The sequence below is a fragment of the Culex quinquefasciatus genome, chromosome 2 (genome assembly GCF_015732765.1).
Source record: "Culex quinquefasciatus strain JHB chromosome 2, VPISU_Cqui_1.0_pri_paternal, whole genome shotgun sequence".
In the NCBI taxonomy this organism is placed as follows: Eukaryota; Metazoa; Arthropoda; class Insecta; order Diptera; family Culicidae; genus Culex; species Culex quinquefasciatus.
In genome coordinates this window covers 72,472,870-72,489,224 of record NC_051862.1, presented here as the reverse complement: position 1 = coordinate 72,489,224, position 16,355 = coordinate 72,472,870, and the positions used below count along the sequence as shown (strand labels likewise).

The following is a 16,355-nucleotide window of genomic DNA, read 5'->3' as shown; positions in this document are numbered from 1 at the left end:
TGATTTTTCGTTCAAAGATATAAATTTTGCGTCGCTTTCAATATTTTGACAAAATTCCTTCAACAAGCTGTTCAGAATAGTACCCTACATGTGTTGATACTTGTTGGTAACGAATCTCTCATTCCTTTAAAAGTTATGGGAACCGTCAATGATTGCCAACCAGGACGTCAATAATTGTACCACAAAATTATATAAATTTTAAAACACATTTGATTTGGATCAAAAATTCCTTCAGTCGCTTCAAAAAGGCAACATCTAACACATGCTGTTTCATTTTGGTGTAGAAATTCATCAAATTGAATTCAATACCGAACATTTTCGAGTGATGATCAGTTTTCTTAGAAAATTATCAACGGCTCCACTTCGATAACCAGACAAATTGAAAAAGCAGAATTTGTGAGCTTTCAACAACTATTGATTTGTTCAAACATATTTTCAACATTCTTTAAATTTAAAGCCAAATGAGCGCTTCACGAACGTCGACTTGAATTCCATGTACCAAATTTTGAAATAAAACTATCGTTTACCAAACATATGGGTTGTTTTTAGAACTTCTAGACATTTCCTAAAGTGTCATGAAAAACGTTATACAAGGAAATTTTTGAAATGTATTCTGCATTGCTTTTTTCTTTACTTTTCAAGTACAGAAGTTTGTACATTGTTTTCAATCTGAGAAAATACTTTTGATCGAATGTTGTTCGTTTCCCATGATTTTGTCAATAAATTAGTTAATCAGCATATTCCTTGAACAATTTGCCTTGCATCGAAGTCTAAGCCAAAACCAAACAACACTGAAACCTTAGAAAATAGGTAATGTTGGTGAAATCAGTTCTATCAACCGCTGGAATGGCTGAATTGAAAAAAAGGAAAACAGAAGACTTTTTTAAATAGCGATAACTTGTATTAATTTGTGTACTAACCTGTTAAATAAATTTGTTAAAAAATGTATACTCAAGAAAATAACCATGCTATTTTATTAAAAACACAAAATTAAAAAAATGTTTTTAATGAAAAACTTGCCCTTCTGAGCTATGGCAGATTCGTTTAACAGATTTAAAAAAAATGATATATCTTAATATTTTTTAGAGTCGAACAAGGCCGTTGCAAATATTTTTTGAAGTTTATGTCGCTCGGCTCTGACCAAAGCCGAGGGGGATGGGGCAAAAAAATAAAAAAAAAATATGAAAATTGAAATTACAAGCCTAGGTTTCAATATTTGGATGAAAAAAGTGTTTTTAAATGCATTTTACAGGCGTAAAGTTGCTTTTCAATCATTATTTTTGATAATATCGATGTATTGACGGATTTTTTTTTTCGCAGAAAATACAAACTTTTCGTGGGACTGTACATTGGTTAAATTTAAATTAAATTTTAAATAAAATTTTAAATTTTAAATAAAATTTAAAATGTTTTTAAAGGAGTTCAAACATGCTGAATATGATTTAAAACGAGGGAAAGTGCATTTTAACTGGGTTTCAGTTGATTATACTAAAATTTTCATTAAAATTTTGAAGTTTTTCAAAAAAATATTTTTTTGCCCCCTGATTATTCAGGCCAACTTTGAAGGGGGCCGACCCAAACTATGAAAAATATTTTCAACGGCCTAACTCAAAATGGCAAAGGTTGTAAAACTTTTTTATTCGATGAAAATACGTTTTAAAAAATGGAAGGGGTCGTGACACCCCTCTGTCATGACCTCGGACCTCGGATTCGTGACCTCTTAGGACAAAATTTCAGGCAAATCGAAGAGGCGTCGGGGCAACTGCTGAGTGAGTCGGCGGAGATTGACCCTTTTTACATACTGTAGAGGGTTAAATGCGTAAAAGTTGGGTACACTGCCAATTTTCTTTCCGAATCTTAATCTCTAGCAAATTTCATTCTCAAAACCTGCATCCACGACACGACCCCTTTTTCCCTCGTATGACGCGCTCGCGCGCGTGACTTGGATCACCTCACCCCTTCTTTAGTGCATGAAAACTGTTATTTCCACGTCAGTCGTGCTGGCGTGAAAATAAGTGAAAAACGTCTCCTCGCGTGTACCTTCTTGTAATTCACAACCAGCAAGTGACACGATTATTTTGGCACCACCACGTGAGTTGAATGACATCACAGCGACGGCAAGGTATGAACGAAGTGCTGCTTTAATAACCCGTTCATGAGACGAAAGATGACAACCGAATCGGTGGTGGAGACGCGAGTTTGAACCTTCAATGAACTGACGTCAACTGGCAGCCGTTCAAACGCCGCCGTGGCGAAGCGGAATTTCGGTAGAGCAGTTTTTCGGCACACAAAGGTTCCCCACACCCCATCTCCCCCACAACTGAAGAAAAACCCTTTGAAGACCGCCTCGTCTTCAGCGTACGTCTTAAACCACCTCGACACAACACAACGCACACATTCCGCCGGATGGTTCTTGTCATATTAGCATGCTGTCAGTCACTTTCACACTCTATATCGCAGACCCATATATGTGCCAAGCCCGGTCACATCCCCTCGGGGGCCCTTTGTGGAAGAGAGAGATTTCGGGGACAGCAGCAGCTCTATACGGACTTTGTCTCCGGCGTATCCCCTGAAGTGTACTGTGGCCCAGTACGGCTGGGCCGTATTATATCGATCCACTCGCCGAAACCGTCCAAAAACCAAGTCGTCGTCTTCCGGGGATCTTGGACTCTTGTCATTGGGGAACGTTCTCTGGGAAGTCGGGAATTGTTTTTTTCTGACTTATTTATTCTGCAGATTTGCCCTCGAAGAATGATTCATTGAATATTAATAAAAGTTTATAACAATACAGAAAAAATAATATTTGTGATTCCCTTTCAAAAAATTGGTGTCTTGTTTTGCTTTTCTGGAAATGTGAATTTAATTTATGAAAAAAATATAATTTGTCACAATTCAGGCTTATTTTTTAAAGCATTTTGTATGGGTACATTTTTGCCAGTTTTTGAAGGGTTTGAGTTAAGAATCAAATAAATTGTTCTTTAAATTTGATATCAAAAGAAATTTAAAAGTGCAATCAACTGAACACAATTCAAACAAATTTTCTGCAGTATATTTAAAGATGGGGCATTTAAATACGTTTGAACCAATGTTGTTAATCGATAGAATTATCGTCGATAATATTATCGTCTAACGATAACGATAATGGTTATCGTTATCGTCAGGATGTTAACGATAATCTGTCGTTATCATTTTTCGATAATTCTATCGGCGATATGACTATCACCGATAACAGACGATACACAGAAAAAAAAAATCATGGTAATAATACATCTGGGAAGGGGTGTGTGTGTGTGGTCCAATCCAATACCCGCTAACCGGTAGCGAAATTATGGGAAAGTATAGTTTGTATCAGACTTTGTATGCCGAATGCTGATACAACTTATCTCAGTCCCGGGTATTAGGTGGTGATAGCCCTCGCGCTGCTTCCAACGACCCGTTTCAGAATGACAGAGCTCCTTGCGGTCCAATTCCGAGGTCGCTGGGCATTGTTCGGCCCCGCCTAAACATAGAAGCAAGCACCTGAAGGAAACTCGATCTATATTTAGACTTCCAATCCCGTCAGGCAAATCAGGGATCAGCGCGTATTTAATATGAGAAGATAACATGTTTCAACACTACGGATCAATTCACTGCTAGAGTGTAAACCTTCTGATGGCCGACAGCTTAGCGTCCCAGACCACCAATCCAGAGGTGTGAGTTCGAATCCCACCTGATTCATTTTCGTTTTTGTTCATATTCAAAGTTCAAATTCCTGATTCCAAATTTCAAAGGTACCGGCCGGGACTTGATCCCTCAACCTTCAGCTTGTGAGGCAAAAGCCGTAACCATTAAGCCACGGAGCCGGTCTTAATAATACATCTGGGAAGGGATACATCTTTTATGGCAGAAAAAAAGGTGTAATTTTACCTCTGGAAATGTGTAATTTTACCACTTTTTTGGTGTAACGCCACTTTTTCAATCTAAATTGAGTTAAAATTACATCATAAAAGAGGTAATATTCAACCTTCAAAAATTACAGCTTCCAAACTTACATTATTTTTTACTGTGTAACCCATTTTTAAAATCTTTTATGGCAATTAAACATAATCCATCAATATCAAGTTAAATTTTCAATGCATTCGCTAAGAATATGTTTTTTTGATAATGTAGTAAATTTCAACGCATAAATTCAAAAAAAAATTACAAAATAACGTTTTTTTAAGTGCCATAATTTTCATTATTTGACGATGTTTTATTACAAACGAAGTGAAATTTTACCTGTTATTTTACTATTTTATGTTATTTGAATAAAATAGTAAAATTTTCACAAAATTTCAAAATGACAGTATTTTCTTATGAGTACAATTTTTCAATAATTCGCAATATGGGATTTAAAATTTTGCATACATTTTAACAGTTTTAGAGTATTTTGAATGAAATACTAAAATTTTATTTCAAATTTAGAAAAAATACGGTAATTGTGAAAATTGTAGTATTTCATTTAAAAAAAACTCAAAAACAGTGAAAATGCGTGCAAAATTTCTCTTATTGCATTTTTTTTGTTTTCGAGAAAATGTATTTTGTGAAAATTTCAGTACTTCATTCAAAAAACTCTTAAACAGTGAAAATACATGCAAAATTTCGAATCGTTTGATACCCATATTGCAAATTTAAAAAAATTGAGTACTTTCGAAAAATACGGGTTTTTTTGGCATTTTTTTGTATATATGCTTCGAAACTTACCATATTAACACAAAATATTGAATAAGGGGAAGCTTGAAAGTTATCAAATTTTGGATGATTTTAGTCAATTTTAGAAATAAAATAAATATTAGTTATCGTCCGTTATTGTCGATAAAATTATCGCCGATAGAATTATCGGAAAGACGACGATTACGATAGACCTATCGTTAGCGTTATCGAACCTCGATAATTTTATCGTTAACAACCTTGGTTTAAACATAAGCTTGTCGAGTTTTTTTATCTGTTTCGAACTTGATATGAGCTTATCGTGAAAATTCAGTTTATTAAACTTTCTTTTGTCAAAGTTGTTTTTATTACTTTTTAACCGATTCTTTCTCAGCCAGATTAAATTGACTTTATTTGAAAAAATCGCATGCTTGCCTTAGTTTTGTATCGAAATGACCATCAAAAAATTACGTGGTCACTTTTTTGGAAATCTATTTATCAAAAAATATGAAAAAAGATAAACTTTATTGGCGACGTGTCAAGTGAAGACTCACTGATTTTCAAATAATTCTCTTTTCCAAATGTCAATTGATAACAGAAATGTGAAAATATAAGTCTAAAACAATAAAACGTTCAATGAATCAACAAAATATTTAGACATCATTAGTAGTACTAAAAGTTTAAAGTTGAAATCTGCTTCCTTTGTTTGTATTTCAAGAGAACTCGTGTTAGAGTTTATTTTCAATAAATCAATCAAAGATAATTTTAAGTTTATGTCCACATATAAATATAATATAAAATAGTAATTTTTTTCTGATTTAATAGATAATTTGGCAGTACTTTAACCTTATTTTTAACAGAAAATTGAATGGAAAATACACGATCAAGAACAAATCATCATCAGATCTTGCCTTCCATTTACAAACCATTAAAAAATTACTCTACCTTTTGAACAAATTGTTAATTAAAAATGTATGGATCATGGACAATCCCAAACCCCAACCGCATAATTCTACGTAGTTTGTGGATAGTTCCTATTCAATTTTGAAAATAATTGAAATGCTTAATCGTGGCAGTGTTGTGGATTTTTTTTATCGAAATAGAATCAAAAATGACGGTTTCTAAATAACTTTTTGCAATTCCGTCGTGAAACTACTTGCTTTTCCTGTCACTCTTGAACGACGAAATAGCCTACTTTTATGTACCAAAAATAACTGAATCGAATAGCAACACTTTTCAAATTAAATGCTGAAAAGTTCTACTTTTCGGTGAACCTCGTTGGATAAATGTACGACTCGTGCTGAAAAAATCCTCTTTTTGCAACTTGTTGCATAAACTACTATTTCCAAATGGTTTTTATGGTGGATAGGACCTTTTGAAAAAGTTCTTTTACTGGTGCGAATTGATTACACCAACCAACAAAATTTCTGCGCAGTCATTTTTGTCATTTTTTGAAGGGCAGTGTTAGTGAGATGAGCCATAGACCTTTCCTTATCAGATTCCGGTCACCCTTGTTAATAGCAAGACGTATTTGAACAAAATGGTCAAAATATTCCAAATCCTTTTTAAGTTAATGCTAGCTTTAAATCCAAGTTTTGTGAACCTGAAAGTGTCATAGTTTGGAACATGTACATAGTTTGGATGGAGATATTTTATGTTCAAAGTTAAAATATATCAAATTAAAATTAAATATTTGCACACATTAAACCTTAAATAATGTAAAAACTATTTCCTTTTTCGTCGAGAATAAATAATCAAATCACACAACTCTGTAATGCGTTGAAGCCAATGAACTAATTGGCAATAATCCGCGGCTGCCAACTCAACCCGATAAGTCAACAACACCGAAGGGTTGTGTTATCCACGGGAACCAATCTGTTTCCTTTTAAATCCCTACCTTCCTGGTCAGAAATCCGTTTAGCAAATCCTTTACACGCAGATTAAAGGGTTGCATGCGCGCGCTTTACCGCTCTAATCAAATTAGAAAATCACATCAAACCACCGACTATAAAACCAACCACCAAGCCACCGGACAATCGAACATTTGTGAAGCGTTTCGCCCACGAAACTGGTCCAAATTGTTCCCTGGTTTTGGTATTCTAAAGGACTCACCTTTTGGCACCCTGTGACGCGGATCGTTACCGACATGTTTCTGCTCAACGAAACCGACGCTGTTCTGCTGCCGGCGGCCCGGACCGGCGGAGAAATGGTCAAGCTGCTCGGCTGGAACCTGCCACCGGAGCAGATGCACCTGGTGCACGAACACTGGAAGGACTTTCCGGCGCCACCCTACTTCATGCACCTGCTGCTGGCGTTGATCTACTTTGTGCTGATGAACGTTTCCCTGATCGGGAACGGGATCGTCGTGTGGATCTTCACCACGTGAGTATTTTAAGATCGTGTTTGGCGTTGGATAGCTAACGTGTGTCGTTACAGCTCCAAGTCCCTCCGCAATGGCTCCAATATGTTCATCGTCAACCTGGCCATTTTCGATCTGCTGATGATGTGTGAGATGCCGATGTTTCTGGTGAATGCCTTCTCCGAGCGGCTGGTCGGCTACGAAACGGGTTGTGCGATCTACGCGGCGTTGGGCAGCGTGTCCGGAATCGGTGGAGCGATCAGCAATGCCGTCATCGCGTACGATCGCTACCGGACCATTTCGAACCCGCTCGAGGGTCGTATGAACCGGACCAAAGCATCGCTGTTCGTTGTGATGACCTGGCTGTGGACGGTGCCGTTCACGGTGATGCCAATGTTCAACATCTGGGGCCGCTACATCCCGGAAGGATACCTGACCACGTGTTCGTTCGATTATCTAACCGATGACAGCGACACGCGCGTCTTCGTCGGGTGTATCTTCGCGTGGGCGTACGCCATCCCGATGGTGTTCATCTGCTACTTCTACACGCGCCTGTTTGGCCACGTCCGACAGCACGAGAACATGCTGAAGAACCAGGCTCGCAAGATGAACATCGAGTCGTTGGCGGCGAACCGTAACGCGAACGCCGAAGCTGCCGAGATCCGCATCGCCAAGGCTGCCTTCACGATCTTCTTCCTGTTTGTCTGCGCTTGGACTCCGTACGCTTTCGTCGCGATGATCGGTGCCTTCGGAGATAAGACCATTCTGACGCCGTTTTTCACCATGATTCCGGCCATGTGCTGCAAGATCGTTTCGTGCTTGGACCCGTGGGTTTACGCCATCAGTCATCCCAGATACCGCCAGGAGCTCGAGAAACGTCTGCCGTGGCTTGGCATCAAGGAAGCCCCGGACAATGTCAGCACGACCGAGAGCAAGCAGACGGTTGTAGCGGAACCTGCGGCCAATGCCGAAACTTGAATCCAAAAAGATAACGATTCCGTCAGCAATCCTTCACCAAACGAACCCAGCAAACCAGTAAACGACCAACACGCGGCTATGTATAACGGACTATGATCTTGGAACCTAGTATGTAAGCTCAGTAGTTGTTTCATTCATCATTGCAAGCAAAAGAAAAATACAAAAAAATGAGAGAGTTGTACGTTTAATGTGCTGGGTATTTTTTTTATGCTTAAGACAATTCCAGAAAGTCCAAAAATCAACCAAGCGTCTGCTTAAATTCACCACTTTACTTGCGAGCACAAATCGGTCCCAATAGCTACTGAGTACTCTCTCTTCTGCTCTCCCAGTTTCAAAGCGTGCCGCGCTGATATTTAGTAAGATTCTCTCCTCTCCGAGCATTTCCGCGTGTGACTGTCGCCAACGAGCGGAGTAGGCCATGCAATTCTTGAAAGACTTGAATAATTGTGTGGAGTGATTGGACCAATCGACAATTCATTGTATTTTTTTATTGGGATGAAACCAGACGTGCTTCGGCACTCAATAGCACTTCACCACATTTTGAGATGATTGCCTTCGTAAAACGGCAGAGTGAATCTTTGCTCACTGTGCATCAAAACAAGCTTTAGTTCGATGCTTTTAATAATCGTTGTTCACTATGCAATTTGGATTAGCAAATTTTTTTTAGTGATTTGAATATCACAAAAATTTCAAGTGCTAAATGTGTTATTTAGCACTCAAATAGCACTTCATCACTAAAACTAGCGAATAAGTGAAGATAAAGGTTTCGGTCGTTCAGAACCTCATAGTGTGTGGGGCACACGCATGAGAGCGTGCCAGTCTATGTAGAGAGTGCCTATTGCACTCTCGCAGTGACAACAGGGAACTGCTCGATGACAGCGTGCGGCTGCCAGTCGGGCAGTCGCATCTCAGCAAGCGGACAAGCGAGAAGCACGTCGCGGTCCGTGATCACTCCCACGTGGTGGGTGATTTCCTGGAGGCAGTTTGCGGCTACACATTTTGGCGACCGTGGCAGATATTTTGCTTACTTTTTTATAGCAAATCCTGCAGTTTTCACTTTGAAATCATCCAGGAAATCACCCACACTGCGTTTCTGTACCGGTATTTTTGTTTGTTTGGGTAAGTGCCGTACTTATTGCGGTTGGTGTTGTGCGTTAGTGATGAGAAAATAGTAGTTGTTGAGAAATGACACAGTGTTTGTAAAGAACACCTTCGGAGAAGATTTGCCGCATGGAAAAGTTTGTGGTATGTATGGGTGCGAGGTCAGGAGACCGAATTTCGGAAAGGAAGAGTGAAGTCTGATGGACCACTCAAGGTGTGTGTGTGAGTTTGAGACCGCACCACCAGAGCGAGTTTTTTTTTTGAGAACAGCTCGGAAGAGGAAGAGTGAAGTCTGATGGACCACTCAAGGTGTGTGTGTGAGTTTGAGACCGCACCGCCAGAGCGAGGTTTTGAGGACCGCTCGGACGAGAAAGGGTGAAGTCTGATGGACCACTCAAGTTGTGTGTGTGAGCTTGAGACCGCGCCACCAAAGCGTGTTTTGAGACCGCTCGAATGAGAAAGAGTGTAGTTTGAGGGTCTACTCAAAGGTGTGGAAGAGTTTGAGACCGCACCACCACAGCGTGTTTCTGAGGACCGCTAGGCAAAGTCTTAATTTCTAAAAAACAAATCGATCGTCTTAAGTAAAGGGAAAAAGAAAAGTTAGCGCTTACTACTAAAAATAAACAAGAAGAGTGCGGTAGATCAGACCACTCTGTAGAGTTAAAAGAAAGGTGTATTTTAGAAGCCCACTCTTAAACGGAGAAGGAAGAGTCCATTCGTAGGGACCGATCGGAAAAGGGAATAAAAAAGAGTCGCTGATCGTTGGATGAGGATTGTGAGTATGTTCAAACATGTGCTTCGAACAACTGAGTGGCTTAAATCGCTCAGAGTGCGCCAGGAACGTAACAAATGACTTAGTTGTTTTTTTAGACTTGTGTTTTCATTAAGTTGTACATTTGGGTTATGTAGAGTCTGGTTTTCGCAGAAAATGAAGCATGCCAACTCAGTCACGTTCTAGCAAAATTCTAGCAGAGTTCTCACAGAGCTGGATATTCTTACAGCATTCTAGCAAAACCAGCTCTGCTAAAATATTTCGGGTCTGGGAAATACCTAAATGTGGGTTTAAATAATTTAAGATTTGAGAAAGATCAATCGAAGGTTACCGTGACTAGTTTAGGTTTATCGTTTACAATAACTGGGTGCCGGGTGTTAGAGACAGGGGAGGTTGAGAAAATTAGACAGAGAGAAGGTTAGATAAGGACAGAGTTAGAGAATGAAAGAGTTTAGTAGATAGGTATAGAAAGATAGATAGGGATATATAAAGGGAATTATATAGAGAGAAGGTTAGATAAGGAGAGAGCTAGCTTATGAAAGAGTTTGGTAGATAGATAAAGAGGGAAAGATAAATATAGATATTTAGAAGGATAGAGGGATAGATAGATTAAAATAGAGAGGTGAACCGCTCGTCAAAGGGAAAGGAGAGAAGCCGGGCTATTTGAAGAAAAAGAGAAGTGTGGAATTATGTGAACCACACGGTAAAGATAAAAGAGAAGTCTGATGAACCATTGGGAAAGAAAAAGACAAAAGTGTGTTCAGGCATCCCACTCAAAAGAAGAGAGGGAACAGATTAGTTATGCGAAACAAGATCTTATGTTAGAGAGAATGTTTAAATCATTTAATCACTCAGGAAACGGAACAGGTAAATTATAAAAATTTTGCCCGATTTTAGAAGGAATCTTAAACGACGGCCATAAAGAGAATTAGAAAATGTTAGAATGATGACCTTTTGTGAAAAGTGAAAAGGGGAAAATGATGAAAGAATTAGTTTTTGCGAAATTTGAAGTCTTCGGAAAACTTAGCGAAGGAAATTTATTTTAACAAGCGTTGATCAAAAATGTATTTAGGCGGACGAGTGATAAGAGAAAACGCGAAGCGTGATGGTAGAAATATTGTCAGCCTGTATGGATCAATCAGACCGCGCACTGGACTAATAATCCAGTGTTAGTCAGATTCCGCGGCGAACACAAAAAACTCCTAAGTGTTAAATTGGTATTCGCCATTCCGGAACACAACAAAGGAACCTTTTTATCCGAAACATTTTTATAGATACTTGCCCATGTTAGTTTTAGATGTAATATGTACAATTCAACATTACATCAAATTATTTTATTTTAGAGAGGAAGGGAGATGTGTGGGGCACACGCATGAGAGCGTGCCAGTCTGTAGAGAGTGCCTATTGCACTCTCGCAGTGACAACAGGGAACTGCTCGATGACAGCGTGCGGCTGCCAGTCGGGCAGTCGCATCTCAGCAAGCGGACAAGCGAGAAGCACGTCGCGGTCCGTGATCACTCCCACGTGGTGGGTGATTTCCTGGAGGCAGTTTGCGGCTACACACATAGTGCATTGACAAAAACATACTTTATGCGCAAAACAAACTGATATAGTGCCTTTTCCAAGCCATGGCCTTAGAAAAACTGTCAAGTGCTATTGAGTGCCGATGCACGTCTGGATGAAACTTTGTTCATGAATCACAGTTCAACAAAAAATCAAATGTTTCTTGTCTCTGAGACGAGTATATGTGTTCCTAGTAGAATTTTGCCTGCTGAATCCGAATCCGGGTTCAGAATTGCTCCAAATGGTCCCAATTTTGAGATACACCCGTTTGAAATGTTAGTTTAGGTCAAAATTAGCTGCTTTGTCGACTATTTTACAAAAGAACTATTGAATAAACAACTAAACCAATACATGTATCATATAGTTCACGTTTTCCCCTTTCTGAAACACCCCTGGTTTTTAAAATTTGATTGTTTCTACGCATATTGTTGAGACAGGCGGGAATTTCTCAACCGGGCACCGGTTCCGTCAGCAGGATAAATAAAACTCTTTTATTCACCACATGCTACAAAACTGTAATTTTATTTATAAATTAATTACAGCTAACAACGTTCACAATAAACAATAAACTTACATTTACGGTGTCTTTTCGCAGCTACTTTCTTAGCTGCGCCCGTGCTCCCGCTTGCTCAGATTGTTTTCAACTTCTGATCGATCGCCAAGCGACAGCACGGGCACCAGTCAAAACGAAAACAAACACTAGGTCTATTCCCGTACTGCAGAATTCTGCAATTCTGCACAAAAACGGCAGCAGAGCGTTCCCGTACTTTTCTGCAACAAAAGTAACTTTTCTCTTAGGCAGAACTTCTGCAGTGAGAGAGGTAGAAGTTGCAGCAAAACCGTTCCCGTACTTTTCTGCAAGCTCTCTCTTCTCTTTCTTGTTGAAAAGTTACTGCAATTTGGTGTGGTGGATGTTGACTACACGCTTACATAAAATCTGCAAGTTGGGTGAAATCAAGCATTTAATTATAAGTTGTAATTATAAATGATTTTTTTATGTTAACGATTTCAGGCTTAGTTCATTTATGTAAATGATATAGCGATTTTTTTCAGTGTTAATATTTTTACCTGATAAAAAAATTGATAACTTAAGCCATAGTATTACAGCACGGCTAGTACCCCAACAAAAATTGTACTATAAAAAATTGTTTTTTAAAACTTTTAAAAGACACATTTCTTTTGAGTTTCATAATTTCAAATAGATATTTGTTTAGGAATAATTTTTGATCTTCAATTGTTTTCGAATATACCTCGAAATATACTAAATATATATGTTAAATAACAGGTAAATTTAATTGAAAAATAATTATTTATACCTTTAACGGTGCTACCAATTTGTATTCTTATATGAACCAAAAAAAAAATAAATTAATTTGCCTGAATTAAATTTCTTAAATTCTTAAATTTCTAAATTCTTAAATTTTTAAATTCTTAAATTCTTAATTTTTTAATTCTTAAATTCTTGAATTCTTAAATTCTTAAATTCTTAAATTCTACTTTTATTTGAAATAATAATTTCTTTAAGTTTCTATCTTATTATTTTTAACTGTAGCTTTTCAATTTGTTGTGTTCTGAACTCATAAATTTAAAAAAAAACTTTTGTTATTTTATTTCGATTTTTTTCAACCTTTTTTATTTTGATTTTTTTCAAATAAAGATTTTTTTTGAACATTTTGAAATATTTAGTTTTTAATTATTTAATTTTGTAAGTTTTGAATTTGTGATTTATTGTTTTTTTTTTATTTTTCTGATATAATGATTTGAATTTTTAAATTTCTCAAATATCTGATTTTACTTTTTTTAATGTTTCTTGATGTGGAAATATTAGATTTTTAAATATTTTTAATTATGGATTTCTTAATTACCAGATTGCTTAATTTATGTGTATCAAATTTTTGGAGTTTTCGTTCATTTTTTTATTTGTCAATTTTACTGCGTCACTGTTGTTCTTTCATGTGACATCCAGTCATAATTTATTTATGTTATCCTGAATAATCTTTCAAACATTCTGCTATTAAACATGTATTTATGGTAGCTTCTATATAAAACCTTTGTTTGTCTTTTTTATCTTATTTATTAAACGTACCTGCCACTCTCATTTGTAAAATTGTTTACCTAATGTAAAACTTTTAAGTTGTTTCCAATATATGATTTGTACCTAAGCATAATTGATTTCTAGTTACTTAATAAATAATACATCCTTGATTTTTTAAATAAAACGTTGTGCTGCATAAAACTATAATGTCCCAGTTCTTGAGGTAAACTTCTTTCAATTACTTTTTTTGTCAACTATTTTTTTAAAAATATTTTGAAATGATTAAAAAAATAATACCCAGTTTGAGTAAATCCACTCAACTGTGTACAATGTTGCAGAAAAAGTACTGGAACGCGCTACCCAGGCAAAATTTTTGCCGCTTCTCTCCTTGCAGAACTTCTGCAAAAGAGAGAGATGAAGAGAGCGAGCTGAAAAGTACGGGAACGTGCTGCAAAAAAGTGACTTATGCTGGCTGCAGAATTCTGCAGAAGCTGCAGAAATTCTGCAATTCTGCAAGTACGGGAATAGACCTACTAATACTGACGCAGTACGAGGGGATTGCTTCGGCCGTATTTGGGACGTGCTCCGTCGCAACACATATTTATAGCCATTTTAAAATTATATTTTCAGTTGGTTCTCATTCAAGTTTTTCCAACTTGCATGCAAGTCATATTATGCTGGGATATCAATAATAAAAATCAAAAATGCTTTGCAGAACGTTAAAAAAGTATGTCTCGGTAATCTAATTGATCATATTTCATGTAATTTTGTCTGCTGAATCCATTCCTATCATTAGATTTTTTCAAAAAGGTCAGCTTTTTGAGTAAAAATTGAATTTTCGATGATTTTTTCAAAATAAAATCTATTTTATGCTAAAGTATGACTTAGAGATAACTAAATGTCGATGTCTCGTCAGTCTTATTAATCACTTTTAATGTATTTTTGTCTGCTGAATCCATTCCCATCATTGGATTTTTTCAAAAAGGTCAGGTTTTTGAGTAAAAATTGAATTTTCCATGATTTTTTTCAAAATAAAATTTATTTAATGCTAAAGTATGACTTCGGATGTCTCGTCAGCCTAATTGATCATTTTTTATGTATTTTTGTCTGCTGAATCCATTCCCATCATTGGATTTTTTCGAAAAGGTCAAGTTTTTGAGTAAAAATTGAATTATCGATGATTTTTTCAAAATAAAATCTATTTTATGCTAAAGTATGACTCAGAGATGACTAAATGTCGATGTCTCGTCAGTCTAATTGATCATTTTTTATGTATTTTTGTCTGCTGAATCCATTCCCATCATAAGATTTTTTCAAATTGGTGAGGTTTTTGAGTAAAAATTGAATTTTCCATGATTTTTTCAAAATAAAATCTATTTTATGAGCAATTCTCTTTGAAATGGGCCGATATCGACCATTTTTTTTTTTGTTATATTTTTTGATTTGGCTCAAACTTTGTGGGGGCCTTCCCTATGACTAAAGAAGCTATTTTGTGCCATTGGTTCACCCATACAAATCTGCATACAATTTTGGCAGCTGTCCATACAAAAATGGTACGTAAAAATTTAAACAGCTGGAACTTTTGAGTTAATTTTCTGATCAATTTGGCGTCTTCGGCAAAGTTGTTAAGTTGTTGAGGACTATTGAGAAAAAAAGGTACACGGAAAAAAATTGCCGAATTCTTTATTAACATTTTTTTTACAATTACTCAAATTCCCAAATATTGAAAAGTTTTAGAGGACAAAAAACCCAATTTTTTGAGCCATTGAGAAGTATGGTCAATAAATCTGCCGCCTTGTTATGAATTTTTGAAAAGGCAGTAATTTTTGGAAAAAAATTAAAATTTCATACAAAACAAAATTTGACTTAATTTTTTATGTTAAATTTAATTTGCAATCGAAATGTACAGATTTTTGAAAAACGGCTCCGTTTTCAAGATATAGCCACCCAAAAATTCAATATTGCGCCCTTTAAAAATGTTATTCTTGATTTTTTTTGAAAATTTTGTTTTTGAAAAGATCGGATTTTTTTTCGTAAAGAATTTTTTATGTTTTAACATTGAAAATCGGAACATAAGTTGCTGAGATAAATATCGACATTATAAAATTATGGGGATTTTGGGTAAGATTTAGACAACCTCAATTTTTTTTTTGTTTAAACCGCTGTTCTATGTCTCTTTGACAATTTCATAGAAAATCAAAGATCAGAATCTTTTAAAAATTGATATTTTTAGAAAAAGTCACTCATGGTCAATATTTTTAAAAATCAAAAAAACTGCAAATATTTCGCTTAAATCAAACTTTGGGTGACTATATCTTGAATACGGAGTCCTTTATCAAAAAATCTTTAAAGTACTTTTCGATTTCAAATTCAATTTTGCATTAAAAAACAAGTCAAACTTGTTTTTTCATGAAACTTATATTTTTTTCCAAAAATCACTATTTTTTCAAAAATTCATAACTCGGCGGCAGATTTTTTGACCATGTTTTTCTATGGCTCAAAAGTTGCGGATTTTCGTCTCCTAAAACATATAAAAAAATCTCTAAAATCAAAAAATACATATTTTGGGAAATTGAGTTTTAGTGAAAAAAAGTTGATAAAAAAATCTGCAATTTTTTTTCCGTGTACCTTGTATGGGTGAACCAATGACACAAAATAGCTTATTTGGTCATAGGGAAGGCCCCCACAAAGTTTGAGCCAAATAAAAAAATACAAATAAAATCCATTTCCGGTTTTGGTAGAGAATTGCTCATATGAACCAGTGGCTTTGAATTTTCCAAATATTAAAAAAATAAATAGATTTGTTTAAAAACGCAGTTTTCTAGTAAAATCTTTTGAACGGTTAAATGATTATATTTGTTTTTAAAAAGATAAATTGA

General features: G+C 36.1%; 2 protein-coding genes across 3 annotated transcripts in view; one reads left to right on the top strand and one right to left on the bottom strand.

Moving 5' to 3' along the window:
* The window catches only part of LOC6036616 (nyctalopin), a 265,590-nt gene that overhangs the window by 224,909 nt on the left and 24,326 nt on the right, over positions 1-16,355 (bottom strand). The gene's annotated exons all lie outside the window — the stretch shown is intronic.
* LOC6036611 (opsin-3) lies at positions 6,722-8,190 on the top strand. Its single transcript, XM_001846589.2, has 2 exons — positions 6,722-7,050; positions 7,105-8,190. Exons 1-2 carry the CDS (start codon positions 6,815-6,817, stop codon positions 8,003-8,005), a joined length of 1,137 nt encoding a protein of 378 aa, XP_001846641.1. The 5' UTR covers positions 6,722-6,814; the 3' UTR covers positions 8,006-8,190.